The sequence below is a fragment of the Elephas maximus genome, chromosome 22 (genome assembly GCF_024166365.1).
Source record: "Elephas maximus indicus isolate mEleMax1 chromosome 22, mEleMax1 primary haplotype, whole genome shotgun sequence".
Lineage (NCBI taxonomy): Eukaryota > Metazoa > Chordata > Mammalia > Proboscidea > Elephantidae > Elephas > Elephas maximus.
Window position 1 is genome coordinate 24,337,515 of NC_064840.1, and position 14,221 is coordinate 24,351,735.

The following is a 14,221-nucleotide window of genomic DNA, read 5'->3' on the forward strand; positions in this document are numbered from 1 at the left end:
GCATTGCGAGCTCTTTCAGGAGCCTAATGCATGAAACTGGATTACTGACCAAACCATGGGGAGTGACACACATTCAGAACAGCATGGTTAGCTGCCATCGTTGAGTGGGCTACCGCTGTCTCCAACTCTGCTCAAAATCTGATGGGCAAGAGGTTTGGTTGCTAAGCAATGCCTATGCTGCCTTTGTTTTCTAAGGGGGGGATTAGGTTTTTAACAGGGCATCAACCTATAATTTTTCCCATACCGGTTATTGTTAGGGTTCACCCAAATTTTAAAAATTTGGATCTGTTCCAGTTTTGCTTCCTCAGCCATGTCTGAACCAGGAAGAATCAGTTCAAAGCCCTGCTGAAAACACCAATTCTGCCAAAGACACCGACTGGCTATTTCATGATACTAAGAAATTGCTGTAATTTTTTAGGTAAATTATGGTTTTGTTGTTAAAAAAAAGAAAAGAATGCTAATCTTTCAGAGATTCATACTGAAATATTTACAGATGAAGAGACGTGATGTCTGCCTGACATTAGATAAAAAACAAAAAGCAAGGTCAAAGCTAGTAGAATACAAATGAAACAAAACCAGCCATGAGTAGATAATCCCTGAAGCTGGCTGATGGGTAAACAGGGGGTTATTATACTAGACTGTCTACTATATCTGTTCAAAATGTTCCATTACAAAAAATAAGTAAAACCTTCAAAGTATTCCTCCTGCTACGAGGAAGTGTAACGATAGCCTGGCATCACGGCTCCCACCATGCCTCACGTGCTCACTCACTTAGCACTTCTGCCTGAAAGCCTCATGTGTGGGCTCCTCCTGGGTGCAGCATGCACCCTCACAGCACACAGGTGTGGTCCAGTCTCCCCTGACACACTCAGCCCCATGTCTGTACAGGGGGTCCCATGGCATCCCTTCCTCCATCATTCATGAAACATGCACACCACAAGCCTCTGCCCTCAGAGAAGACAGTCAATTCAGGGAAAGATGAGTGAACCAATGATTGTGGCCTTCAGTAGAATACTGCTACGTGCTCTGGGAAGCACAGAGGGAACTTAATCCAGTGGAGAGAATGAGGGGGTCATGGAGGCTCTCTGGAGCAGGTCCTACCTGGGCATGAAATGATTTTCCCTTTTCACCACGTCTCACCTCTCCCCCCCGACCCCCCGTACCCGTCCTTCCTTTCCCTCAAGGTCAGCATAAATCCCACTTCCTGTGACGCGCTCCCTGCCCTCCCAAGCAAGGCATGACTCCACTAGTGTCCTGTCAACTGTAGACTTACTGCTTACACAGGGGCCACACACTCAGGTGCCCAGGGATGCCAACCTGGCAGCACCACTGAGGGTGCCAGACAAGTAAAAGATCAGAGAGTGTGCTGGGCTCTGGTGACCAGAGGCACGTGCCCCTTCTGAGGGGCCAGCCCACCATGGCTGTGTCAAGATGTGGACCCAGTGTTACTGGGCCGCCAATATTTCAACAAAGCTGGGTTTTATATATATGATTGTGCATTATACTTTATGCAGTATATTGTTTTATATGTTATATAATACAATCATGCATCCTGTCACATGTATGATATACATTTTTTTTCACATAAAATCCAGATTTTTATTGGAAATCTTCAAATTTAAATAATCTGGCTCAAATATTTTAAAAATACCTTGTAGTCCAAACTAAACACACCTGTAGGTCAAATTAAACACAACGACTGCAAGTTTGTAACTTCTGGTCTATTTCATACATGTTTCATACGTGTTTGACACTTAGCAGGTATTAGCCTAGCTTTCTTTTCACGCACATGTCTTTTTCTTAATTATAACCTTCTCGGAGATAGAAACCATATTTCACCCTGCTTTTTTTTTCATGAGAGCGGCGCACCGAAGTCCCTCAGGGCCTGAGGGACTGGGACAAGTCGCTCTCCATCAGGCACTTACTTCTGACTGGCCTCCATCTCCAACAAGGCAGACAGAGCTGAGGTTCCCTTCTTCCCAACCGGGGGGCCAGCAGACTCGAGGGAGTGCGTGGAAATGGGCCCGGTCATCTGCAAGCCTTTCATGGTGGTCCCTTTCTAAAGCAGAGAGAGGAGACAAGGCCATCAGAGCAAGTGGGCTGTCCCAGTGGACACCACTCTCTGCCTAGCGCATGCTTCTGCATTTGTTATGCTTCAGAACCTGGGAATCCAACTAACAAAGCTGAGGAGCACAGGTACTTGGTGTTCAGTAAGTGACAGAAAACTGCTTTCCACTTGAATTGAAGGTCCCCACTGCCTACTGGACTCAAAACAAACTGCATCTTGGAGTCAGTTTACACACGTCATCTCACTGTACTCTCCTCTCAGCTGTAGGAAGTAAGTAATATTATCCCTATTTCATGGAAAAAGAATCTGAGGGTCAGAGAGGTTAAGTAGAATCCCAAATCCCACTGAAGCTGTAATTCAAACTCCAGTTACCTGACTTCAAAACCAAAGCTCTTTCCACTATACAACCTCTCCTGGAAATGTTTCTGGTCACATGTGAGGCCGTGTAAAAAAGGAAGCTGGTGTGCTGATAAAAACACTGAACTTGAGGTTAAAAACAAAAATAACACAGCTGATGGTAGAACTCTACTCAGCAATGACAAGGAATGAACTATTGATACACACAACAACTTGCATGAATCTCAAAGGCATTATGCTGAGTGCAAGAAAGCGGCCTCTAAAGGTTACATGCTATATGACTCCATTTATATGACATTTAGAAAAGACAAAAATATAGCAATGCAGAACAGACCAGTGATTACCAGGGGTTAGGGCTGGGGTGAGGGTGTGACTACAAAGGGCAGCACGAGGGAGGCATTTTTGGAATGATGGCACTGGCCTATATCCTGATTATGGTAAAAAAAAAAACTATACATTTGTTTAAAGTTATAGACCTGAACACGAAAAATAAAAAAAGTCAATTTTATGTTAATTAAAACAAACAAAAAAACATGGCTGAGTCCCATATCTGCCTCTTATTAGCTGCATATATATGTCCTCAGACATATCCCATAATCCCCATGAGCCTCAGGCTCAGGGCACACAGGGCAGTGTGCGCCTCAGTTTCCTCATAGTTCCAAGAGAGCCAAAAACTCTAAAAGCTATAAGAGAAGGTATTATTACTGTTTTATTACTTTCCTGAATGGGTCTCTACTCACCAGTTCAGCACCATATCATATAAGGAGTTGTACTGATACCAGGTCCCATTTGGGAGCACATACAGGAGCCATGTCCTCAGGTAGAGAGGGTTGGCTCGTTGCCACGAACACTGCCCAGATGCTGTCCGCACTCATCCCTTCCTCCTCCCCCTGCACTGGAAAACTCATTGTTTGGATTTAAGGTAAGTGGTGGGCAATGTGGAGTAAACTGGCTAAAGGGAGACTCCTGAGATAGGAGGAGGTAAGTCCTGCTTCCAGACCAGGCACGGTTCCCAAGGAGCCCAAGGTTCCCTCACCCGCATCATGCGGTCAGAGCGGTGCCGCCTGCGGATCCGGTTTAGGCCCTCCACAAAGCGGATAAAGCCGTCGAGGAGCTGCCACTCTTCCTCATCTGCCCGGGGCTTGTCCCCATAGATGTCGCAGTGGGCTTCCCCCTCTGTGATGCGCTTGGTGGCAGTGACACAGGCTGGCAGCAGCAGGAAGCGGGTCCTCCAGAACTTCAGCGACTCAATTAAGCTATGGAAGATCAGAGGTAAAAAAGAAGAGGGGGCTGAGAAAAAGGAGATAGCAAAAACAATCCCAGTGAAGATACCATCCCGACCACCTCTCTGAAGATTGTGTGTGTGTCCATCTTCCCATGAGTACATGTTTATCTGATGGTACATCTCATGGTTCCTTTAAAACTCTACCTCTGAAGGAAGGCCACTAAGGCTGCTTTTATTTTATATCCCAGAGATATCAGACACTTCTGTGTATAGAGGCCCAGTGAACTCCTGGCTTTTTATCATTACTATCATAAATCACAAATAAAAACTAAAAACGAGACATCACAAAGCTACCAGCCAAATAGTCAGGAAAATGTTTAAGAATCTGATCTGCGCTGATACGTCCACCCAAGAGCACATCTTCACTGAGTTTTTAACCCAATGCAAGAGATATTACTAAAGGACAGATGTGCTTTTTATTCTTCCATTTGTTTTTTCTAAAATAGACATCATTTTGTAATCAGAACACAGGAGAAAAGTGTTAAAATACACATACACCCAAGGCAGCACACATGGAAAGCCAAAGCCCACTCTCTGACCTAAAGTCCTCGGAGCCAGCAGAACAGATATACTGATCCAAGTAATTCCACTTGTACTCCTCCAGCCGTTCGTGGGAGAATTCTACCCAACAGGAGACGAACTCTGAGTCTGAGTGGGAGGGGCAGAGGCTATATGTGTAGTGGATCTGGGCAGATTCATAAGGGTACCTGAAAAACAAAGGGAATGCCCACAAATTCAAATGAGAATTTCCCCCAATTCTCCACCATCTGTGCTGTTGAACCCTCAACTGCAATAACCAACTCATCCCAGTGAACAGGTAATGGAATTTTCTCAGATTTTCTTAAACCTCTTCATTCTCCTAGCCTTGCATTCCTTATTTTTAATTGGCTTCTTAGGAACCATGTTAAACAATATAAGTTGAATCAAACTTTTTGGAGGCAGATGGGCTATAACCCTAAAATAATCCTAAAAACAATAACTCCAAAAGAAAAGCAACCATTCAACTTTTCTGAATTAAGTGTTTGAATTATGTGTTATGGGCAGTAACTGAAAGCCTTAATATCCAAGGACTCACTTGGGAAGGTATCGTGTCACTGTGATGATCTTATCCTTCAGGGTCACTTTGTGGAAAGTTCTGCCCATACTCAGCCAGTACTGGTCCTCCTCCTCGGGGCGGTTTCGGGACACAAGGCCTAATACAGAAAAAAAAAAAATCACTTCCTCCATCTGGTTAAGGGTCAGTCCTATAACAGACAATTGTTTCTCCCCCATATACCAAAAAAAAAACAAACCCACTGCCATCAAGTTGATCCTGACTCATAGCGACCCTACAGGACAGAGTAAGACAGCACCGTGGAGTTTTCAAGGAACGTCTGGCGGATTCGAACTGCTGACATTTTGGTTAGCAGCTGTAGCACTTAACCGCTATGCCACCAGGGTTTCCATTCAGAAAAGAGAAACAAAAGAGTAGATGCTTTTTTTTTAAAGGTATTATTCCTCTTTATTTACACTAGAAAGAATAAGACTGTCTGCTGGAAAGCCCTAATTAGATGATCAATGTAAAAATAATAATGAGCTGTATTTTGAACATGTTATGTGCCAATCACTGTACTACCATTTTTTATGTACCTCGATCACTTAATTGTCTCATTTTTTTATTATTCCTATCTATTTATTTCCTTTTTTTAATCGTCATATTGTCAAAACACATCGGCCAATTCAAGCAGAACTATCCTTTGAGGGGTAGCTTCATGGAACAAAGTTATTCTTGATGAAAAAAAAAGAAAAAGGGCCTGAAGTTGGCAGATCTTTCTGTTACTGAACCAACCAGCAGCTGATTAGAAGCTTGGGATTCTGACAGCACCTAGATGACACAATCAAAGGCAAACAGTCTAATGCCCTGGGAAGAAGTTCTAAACTGACCGTTAACATGCTAAGAAATGACTGTGGGAGTAAAATGGAATCCACTCCACCCAAGCACAAGTTGTCTGCTCAAGCATCAAGGCCTTCACCCCATGGTGCAGCTAGCCCAGCTTTCAGGGTTTAGCTCCCACTACTGCCACATAAAGGAGCCCTGGTGGCGCAGTGGTTAAATACTAGCCTGCTAACCAAAATGTTGGTAGTTTGAACCCACCAGCCACTCTAAGAAAGAAAGATGTGGCAGTCTGCTTCCATAAAGATTTGCTGTTGTTATTAAGTGCTGTCAAGTCAGTTCTGACTCATAGTGACCCCATATACAACAGAACAAAACACTGCCCGGTCCAGTGCCATCCTCACAGTTATTGCTAGGTTTGAGCCATTGTTGTAGCCACTGTGTCAATCTATCTTGTTGAGGGTCTTCCTCTTTTTCACTGACCCTCTACTTTACCAAGCATGATGGCCTTCTCCAGACACTGGGCCCTCTTGATAACATGTCCAAAGTACGTGAGATCAAGTCTTGCCATCCCTGGCTTCTAAGGAGGATTCTGGCTATACTCCTTCCAAGACAGATTTGTTCATTCTTCTGGCAGTCCATAGTGTATTTAATATGCTCTGCAAACACCGTAATTCAAATGCATCGATTCTTCTTCAGTGTTCCTTATTCACTCACTATCTGGCTTCCACATGCATATGAGGTGACTGAAAATACCAGGGCTTGGGTCAGACGCACCTTAGTCCCCAAGGTGACATCCTTGCTTTTTAACACTTTAAAGAGGTCTTTTGCAGATTTGCCCAATGCAATGTTGTTTGATTCCACGACTGCTGTTTCCATGGACGTTCATTGTGGATCCAAGTAAAATGAAACCCTTGACAACTTCAATCTTTTCTCTGTTTATCATGATGTTGCTTATTGGCCCAGTTGTGAGGATTTTTGTTTTCTTTATGTTAAGGTATAATCCATACTGAAGGCATAGTCTTTGATCTTCATCAGTAAGCGCTTGAAGTCCTCTTTGGTTTCAGCAAACAAGGCTGTGTCATCTGCATATTGCAGGTTGTTAATGAGTCTTCCTTCAACCCTGATGCCATGTTCTTCTTCACATAGTCCAACTTCTTGGATTATTTGCTCAGCATACAGATTGAGTAAGTAGGTGAAAGGATACAGCTCTGACTCACACCTTTCCTGATTTTAAACCATGTAGTATTCCCTTGTTCTGTATGAAGAACTGCCTCTTGGTCTATGTATGGTTCTTCATGAGCACAGTTAAATATTCTAGAATTCCCATTCTTCCCAATGTTATCCCACCAACTCCTCTGAGGAAGAAAGACGTGGAAGTATGCTTCCATAAATATCACAGCCTTGGAAACCCTATGCAGCAGTTCTACTCTGTCCTATGGCATTGCTATGAGTCCTAATTGATTTGACGGCAATGGGTTTGGTTTTTCTGGGTACTCCCATACACTAGATCTTAAAAGATCATTTATTTATTTTCTGCAATTTCCCTCCTCCAAGTATTTCTCATGTGTCTTCTTCTGCCTCTCCTTCTGAGCCACAATAAAATTCGCCTGGATCTAGATGGAAAGATATTCTGTGCTCATGGACTGGAAGACAATATAGTCAAGATGTCTACTACCCAAAGTGATCTATAGATACAATACAATGCAATTCAGATCAAAACTCCAACAGCATTCTTTATAGAAACGTAAAAACTAATTCTTAATTCTATACGCGAAGACAAGAGACATTGAATAGCCAAAGTAATTTTGAAGAAGAAGAACAAAGCAGGAAGCCTCATACTTCCTGACTTCAAAACATATCATACAGCTACAGTAATCGAAACAGCCTGGTACTGGTTTAATGACAGACGCACAGACCAACAGAAAAGAATTGAAAACCCAGAAATAAATCCAAACATCTATCATCAAGGAAGACAAATCCATTCAATGGGGGAGGAAGAATCTCTTCAACAAACGCTTCTGGCAAAACTGGATTTTCACATGCAGAAAAATGAAACAAGATCCATAACTCACACCATACACAAAAACTAATTCAAAATGGATCAAAGATCTAAATGTTAAATCTAAAACCATAAAGTTTTTGGAAGAAAAGCTTTGGGACATAATTTTTTTTTAATGGTAGATTATCAAACACAACAACAAATGCACGAGCAACAAACAATGAAATAGATAACTGGGACCTCATAAAAGTTAAATACTTCTATTCATCAAGAGCCTTTATCAAAAGAATAAAGAGACAATCTACAGACTGGGAAAAAATCTTGGCGAACAATATTGTCAATAATGGTATAATATCTAAAATATATAGAAAACCTCTACAACTTAACAACAAAAAGACAACCCGATCAAATACTGGGCAAAGTACATGAACAGACACTTCACCAGAGAGGATATGCAAATGGCTAGGAGATACACGAAAATATGCTCAATGTCATTAGCCATCAGAGAAACGCAAATCAAAACTACAATGAAATACCATTTCACTCCTACTAAGGATGGCTAAGCCAAAAAAAAAAAGGGGAAATAAGTGTTGGAAAGGATGTGTAAAAGCTGAAACTCTCATTCTCTGCTGATGAGAATGCAAAATGGTACAGCCATAGTGGAAAACACTCCGGTGGTTCCTCAAGAAACTAGAGGTAGAGCTGCCATGTGATCCAGCAACTGCATTCCTAGATATATACTCTAGGGATCTAATAGAAGAGACATAACAGACACATGCACACTATGTTCACTGCAGTACTATTCATGACAGCAAAAAGATGGAAACAATCTAAGTGCCCATCAATGGATGAATGGATAAGTAAAATGTGGTACATACATACAATGGAATATTACTCAGCAATAAAGAAAAATGAGTTCCCAAAACATTTTACTCTGTGGAGGAACCTGGAGGACATTATGTTAAGCAAAATAAGTCAATCACAAAAAAACAAATATCATATGTTCTCACTTTTATGAAATGACATGAACAGGTAAATATACAAAAACTAATGTTCATTAGTGGTTACCAGAGGCTGGGGTAAGGAGGGGAGAGGGTGAAGCACTCCTTAGGTGGTAGTCACTTTGTGTTTACAGACACGGGAAAGGTGACACCAAGTATGGGTGACATTCGCACAGCACGACCAATATAATGGATGTCGATAAGCTGTACACACAGGGAAACGGGATAAATGGGCAAATGCTAGAGTGTATATGGTTTTGCAACAATAACAACCAAAATAAGGGGGTAGGGAGCCTACAGATACTAATTACTAAATACTAATATAATTTTTTTTTTTAGACAAAACCAATCACCTCATGGAATTAGTTCTCTTGGTTTGGGGGCTTAGGGCCGTGGTCTCATGGGACAATCCAGTCAATTGGCATAATACAATGCTTAAAGTTTATGTTCAACCTCCCAGTATGGTGAGTACTGTCTAGGGTCTTAAAAGCTTATGAGCAGCCATCTAAGACACAGCTACTGGTCTGTGTCCGGAACAAAAGAGAAAGAAAGAAATCCAAGAATCAGAGAAGGAAGAATCAGGGCAAATTGTCTACATGAATGACTGCCTCCAACACCCTAAGACCAGAAGAACTACTTGGTGCCCAGCGGCTACTGAATGTTCTTATCAGGAACACAATAAATGAATCCTGATAAAAGGTGAAAAAATGTGAAAAGAACTTCAAATTCTTTAAGAATCCAGGCTTACGGGACCTACTGAAGCTGGAGGAGTCCCCAAGACTATGGCCCTGAGTTGCTCTTCAAACCTTGAATTGAATCTATTCCCAAAAGTAATCTTTAAACTAATAGTTTAACCCAAAGAGTAAGGGCTGTCAGCCTTTATTATGGGAGGTGAGGCCAAGATGGCAGAATAGTTAGATGCTTCCTGTGTCCCTCTTATAACAAAGACCTGAAAAAACAAATGAATCGATTATATGTGACAATCTAGGAGCCCTGAACATCAAAGGCAAAGTTGAGGAATCGGGCTGAGTGGCAGGGAGAGGGAGATGTGGTTCAGGAACAGCAAGGAGTTGTCAGACTTGACTTGGTAGGAACTAGCACCCTGTAGGCCAGACCGCCTGGCACAAGCAGTGAGGCAACCGATAGCACTCAGGATGCATTTTCCACATCAGGAGACAATGCGCAGCACAGAGTCTACTCAAGCCTTCAAAACCTGTGAAAAGCGGCACTCAATTGGCAAAAGATAAATACAGGCGTCTAATCTACCGCATGGATCAAAATACAGCCCCCTTTGGGGAAAACCTCTTTCCCATTTACCTACCCCCTCCCCACTCTGCACTGAGTTGCCTGCCGGCTTCCAAGATTGCCACGTTCCCTGGGCTGGAAGTAGGGCCCATCAAGCACCCTGAGGAATTCTTCCAGCCCTGGAGAGGGAAAAAATTAACAAACAGAAAATAATTATCTGCCAGCTCCCCTAAGTCAGGCAGGCACAGCTCCTCTGCCTAGGCACAGGCATAAGGGATCCACAGACTTTGAATACATTTCACCCCTGCCTAGATAGATCTGTGTGGGCCCGTTTCAACACCATAGGCTCTCATTAACACAGTACAACAGGGTATCTACCTTAAGTTTAACTTCAACTGTATCAGCTATATGGTGCAGTGGGAGGTTTGTGACATTTGACGCTGCTCTACCTATTAAGCAGGGTCCTCACCTACTCACATCAGGGGCCTGAGGACTGGTGGTTCCACCTACACCACCTAGCCACCCACGACAAGGGTCCAAGAAGAAGTGGTGCCTCCCAGTCCTTACAGCATTGGGTGCCCACAGTCCAGCTACAAAACCCACGCACATACATGCCCTAGGGAACAGGGACACACTTTCCTCCCTGACACTCAGGGGCAGCTGTCAGCCACCTGCCTTGCTCAGCATGTGACCCCCCACAGCAGCCAGATACCTGTGCCTACACCAATCACCCCTGCGCATCTAGAACTATAGGTGAGACCCTGCACCATACACTTGATGACCAACTACCTGGACGCCTAAGCTGAAGCCACGCAAGAAAATTAAACAGACTCCTAGGCTCATATACCTAGTAACAGATGTAACCACCTGCTGACAGGACGTTAGATCTTCAAAGATGACAATAATCAAACTAATTCACATGAGCAGCCTATTTAGGCATATCAAAATGAAACAAAACAAGAAGCTAGGACACAGTAAGCAAACATAAAATAAATAAATATAATAACTTATTGATGGCTCAGAGACAAGAGTCAATATCAAATTACATAAAGAGGCAAACCATGATGGCTTCCAAAAGCACCCAAAACAAAGATTCAAGAAATCTTCTGGAGGAAGAGAACGTCCTGGAATTAACAGAGGCAGAATACAAAAGATTAATATACAGAACTCTCCAAGAGATTAGGAAGGAGATCAGGCAAAATGCAGAACAAGTCAAGGAACACACAAAGCAACAGAGGAACTTAAGAAGATTATAGAAGAGAATAATGACAAATTTAACAGGCTGCAAGAATCTATAGAAAGACACCAAACAGAAATCTAGAAGATTAATAATAAAATTTCAGAATTAGACAACTCAATAGAAGTCACAGGAGCAGAATTCAGGCAATGGAGGTCAGAATTAGTGAGACTGAAAATAAAGCACTTGACACCAACTTATTTGTGGAAAAATCTGATAAAAGAATTTAAAAAAATGAAGAAACCCTAAGAATTACATGGGACTCTATCAAGAGGAATAACCTATGAATGACTGGAGTGCCAGAATGGCAGGGGTAACAGAAAATACAGGGAGGATTGTTGAAGATTTGCTGGCTGAATGGACGTGGGGAACACAAGGTAGAGAGGAGGATTGTGCTGTCACATTAAGGGGAGAGCAACTAGTAGTACACAGCAAGGTGTATATAAATTTTTATACGAGAGACTGACTTGATTTGTAAACTTTCACTTAAAGCACAATAAAAATAAAAAGTTACAAACCAATATCCCTCATAAACATAGGTGCAAGAATCCACAACAAAATTCTAGCCAATAGAATTCAACAACATATCAAAAAAATTATTCACCATGACCAAGTGGGATGCATATCAGGTACGCAGGAATGGTTCAACATTAGAAAACCAATCAATGTAATCCATCACATAAATAAAACAAAAGACAAGAACCACATGATTTTATCAGTTGATACAGAAAAGGCATTTGACAAAGTCAAACAACCATTCAAGATAAAAACTCTCAGCAAAACAGGAATAGAAAGGGAAATTCTTCAACATAATATACAAAGTCAACAGCCAACATCATCCTAAATGGAGAATCTGAAAGCATTCCCCTTGAGAATGGGAACCAGACAAGGATGCCCTTTATCACCACTCTTATCCAACGCTGTGCTGGATGTCCTAGCCAGAGCAATTAGGCTAGAAAAAGAAATAAAAGGTGTCCAAATTGGTAAGGAAGAAGTAAAAGTTTCTCTATTTGCAGATGATATGATCTTATACACAGAAAACCCTAAAGAATCCACAAAAAAACTACTGGAACTAAGATTTCAGCAAATTATCAAGATACAAGATAAACATACAAAAATCAGTTGAATTCCTCTACACGAACAAAGAGAACTTCAAAGAGGAAATCACCAAATCAATACCATTGACAATAGCCCCCAAGAAGATAAAATACTTAGGAATAAATCTAACCAGAGAGATAAAAGACCTATACAAAGAAAACTATAAGACACTACTGCAAGAAACAAGAAAGACCTACATAAGAGGAAGAACATACTTTGCTCATAGATAGCAAGATTCAACACTGTGAAAATGTCAATTTTACCCAAACCAATCTACAGATAAAATACAATCCCAATCCAAATTCCATTGGCATTTTTTAATGAGATGGAGAAACAAACCACCAACTTCATATGGAAAGGGAAGAGGCCCCGGATAAGTAAAGCATTACTGAAAAAGAAGAACAAAGTGGGAGACCTCACACTACCTGATTTTAGAACCTATTATACTGTCACAGTAGTCAAAATAGCCTGGTACTGGCACAACAGCAGATACATAGATCAATGAAACAGAATTGAGAATCCAAACATAAATTCATCTACCTATAAGCAGCTGATATTTGACAAAAGCCCAAAATCCGTTAAAAGGGGAAAGACAGTCTCTTAAACAAATGGTACTGGCATAACTGGATATCCATCTGCAAAAAAATGAAACCAGACCCATACCTCACATCATGTACAAAACCTAACTCCAAATGGATCAAGGACCTAAATATAAATTCTAAAACAATTAAGATCATGGTAGAAAAAAGAGAGACAATGCTAGAAGCCCTAATACATGGCATAAACAAAATACAAAACATTATTAACAATGCACAAACACTGGAAGAGAAACTAGATAACCAGGAGCTCCTAAAAACCAAACACTTATGCTCATCCACAGACTTCACCAAAAAAGTAAAAAGACAATCTACACACTGGGAACAATTTTTTGGCTACAACAAATCTGATCAACATCTAATCTCTAAAATCTACAAGATACTGTAAAACCTCAACAACAAAAAGACAAATACCTCAATTAAAAATGGGCAAAGGATATGAACAGGCACTTCACCAAAGAAGACATTCAGGCAGCTAACAGATACATGAGGAAATGTTTAGGATCACTGGCCATTAGTGAAATGTAAATCAAAACTACGAGGAGATACCATTTCACTTAACAAGGCTGGCATTAATTAAAAAAAACCACAAAATAATAAATGTTGGAGAGGTTGTGGAGAAATTGGAACACCTATACACTGCTGGTGGGAACATAAAATGGTACAACCACTTTGGTGTTTCCTTAAAAAGAAAGAAATAGGGGTACCTATGATCCAACAATCCCACTCCTTGGAATACATCCTAGAGAAATAAGAGCCGTCACATGAATAGATATATGCACACCCATGTTCATTGCAGCCCTGTCCACAATAGCAAAAAGATGGAAACAACCTATGTGCCCATCAACGGAAGAATGGATAAACCAATTATCATATATTTACACAATGGAATACTATGCAACAATAAAGAACAACGATGAATCCACGAAACATCTCATAACATGGATGAATCTGGAAGGCCTTATGCTGAGTGAAATTAGTCCCAAAGGACAAATATTGTATGAGACCACTATTAGAAGAACTCAAGGAAAGATTTAAACACAGAAGAAAACATTCTTTCATGGTTACAAGGGTGGGAAGGAGGAAAGGGGAATTCACTAACTAGATAGTAGACAAGAATTACCTTAGGTGAGGGGAAGGACAACACACAATACAGGGCAAATAAGCACAACTGGACTAAACCAAAAGCTAAGAAGTTTCCTGAATACAACGAAACACTTCAAGGGACAGGTTAGCAGGGGCAGAGGTCTGAGGACCATGGTTTCAGAGGACATCTAGGTCAACTGGCATAACAAAGTCTATTAAGAAAATGTTCTGCATCCAACTTTGGTGAGTGGCATCTGGGGTCTTAAATGCTTGTGAGCGGCCATCTAAGATGCATCAATTTGTCCCAACCCACCTGGAGCAAAGGAGAATGAAGAACACCAAAGACAGAAGAAAATATGAGCCCAAGAGACAG

The 14,221-nt window shown here is 41.4% G+C and overlaps 1 protein-coding gene across 9 annotated transcripts in view; it reads right to left on the reverse strand.

The window, feature by feature from the left end:
* DEPDC5 (DEP domain containing 5, GATOR1 subcomplex subunit) overlaps positions 1–14,221 on the reverse strand; it is a 148,360-nt gene that overhangs the window by 46,957 nt on the left and 87,182 nt on the right. For all 9 annotated transcript variants that reach the window (XM_049865363.1, XM_049865362.1, XM_049865366.1 and 6 more), the window contains 4 exons: positions 4,786–4,903; positions 4,250–4,417; positions 3,462–3,681; positions 1,926–2,059 (listed from right to left, as the gene is read on the reverse strand). In XM_049865363.1, coding sequence (XP_049721320.1) covers positions 1,926–2,059; positions 3,462–3,681; positions 4,250–4,417; positions 4,786–4,903 — 640 coding nt within the window. The remainder of the gene's footprint in view (positions 1–1,925; positions 2,060–3,461; positions 3,682–4,249; positions 4,418–4,785; positions 4,904–14,221) is intronic.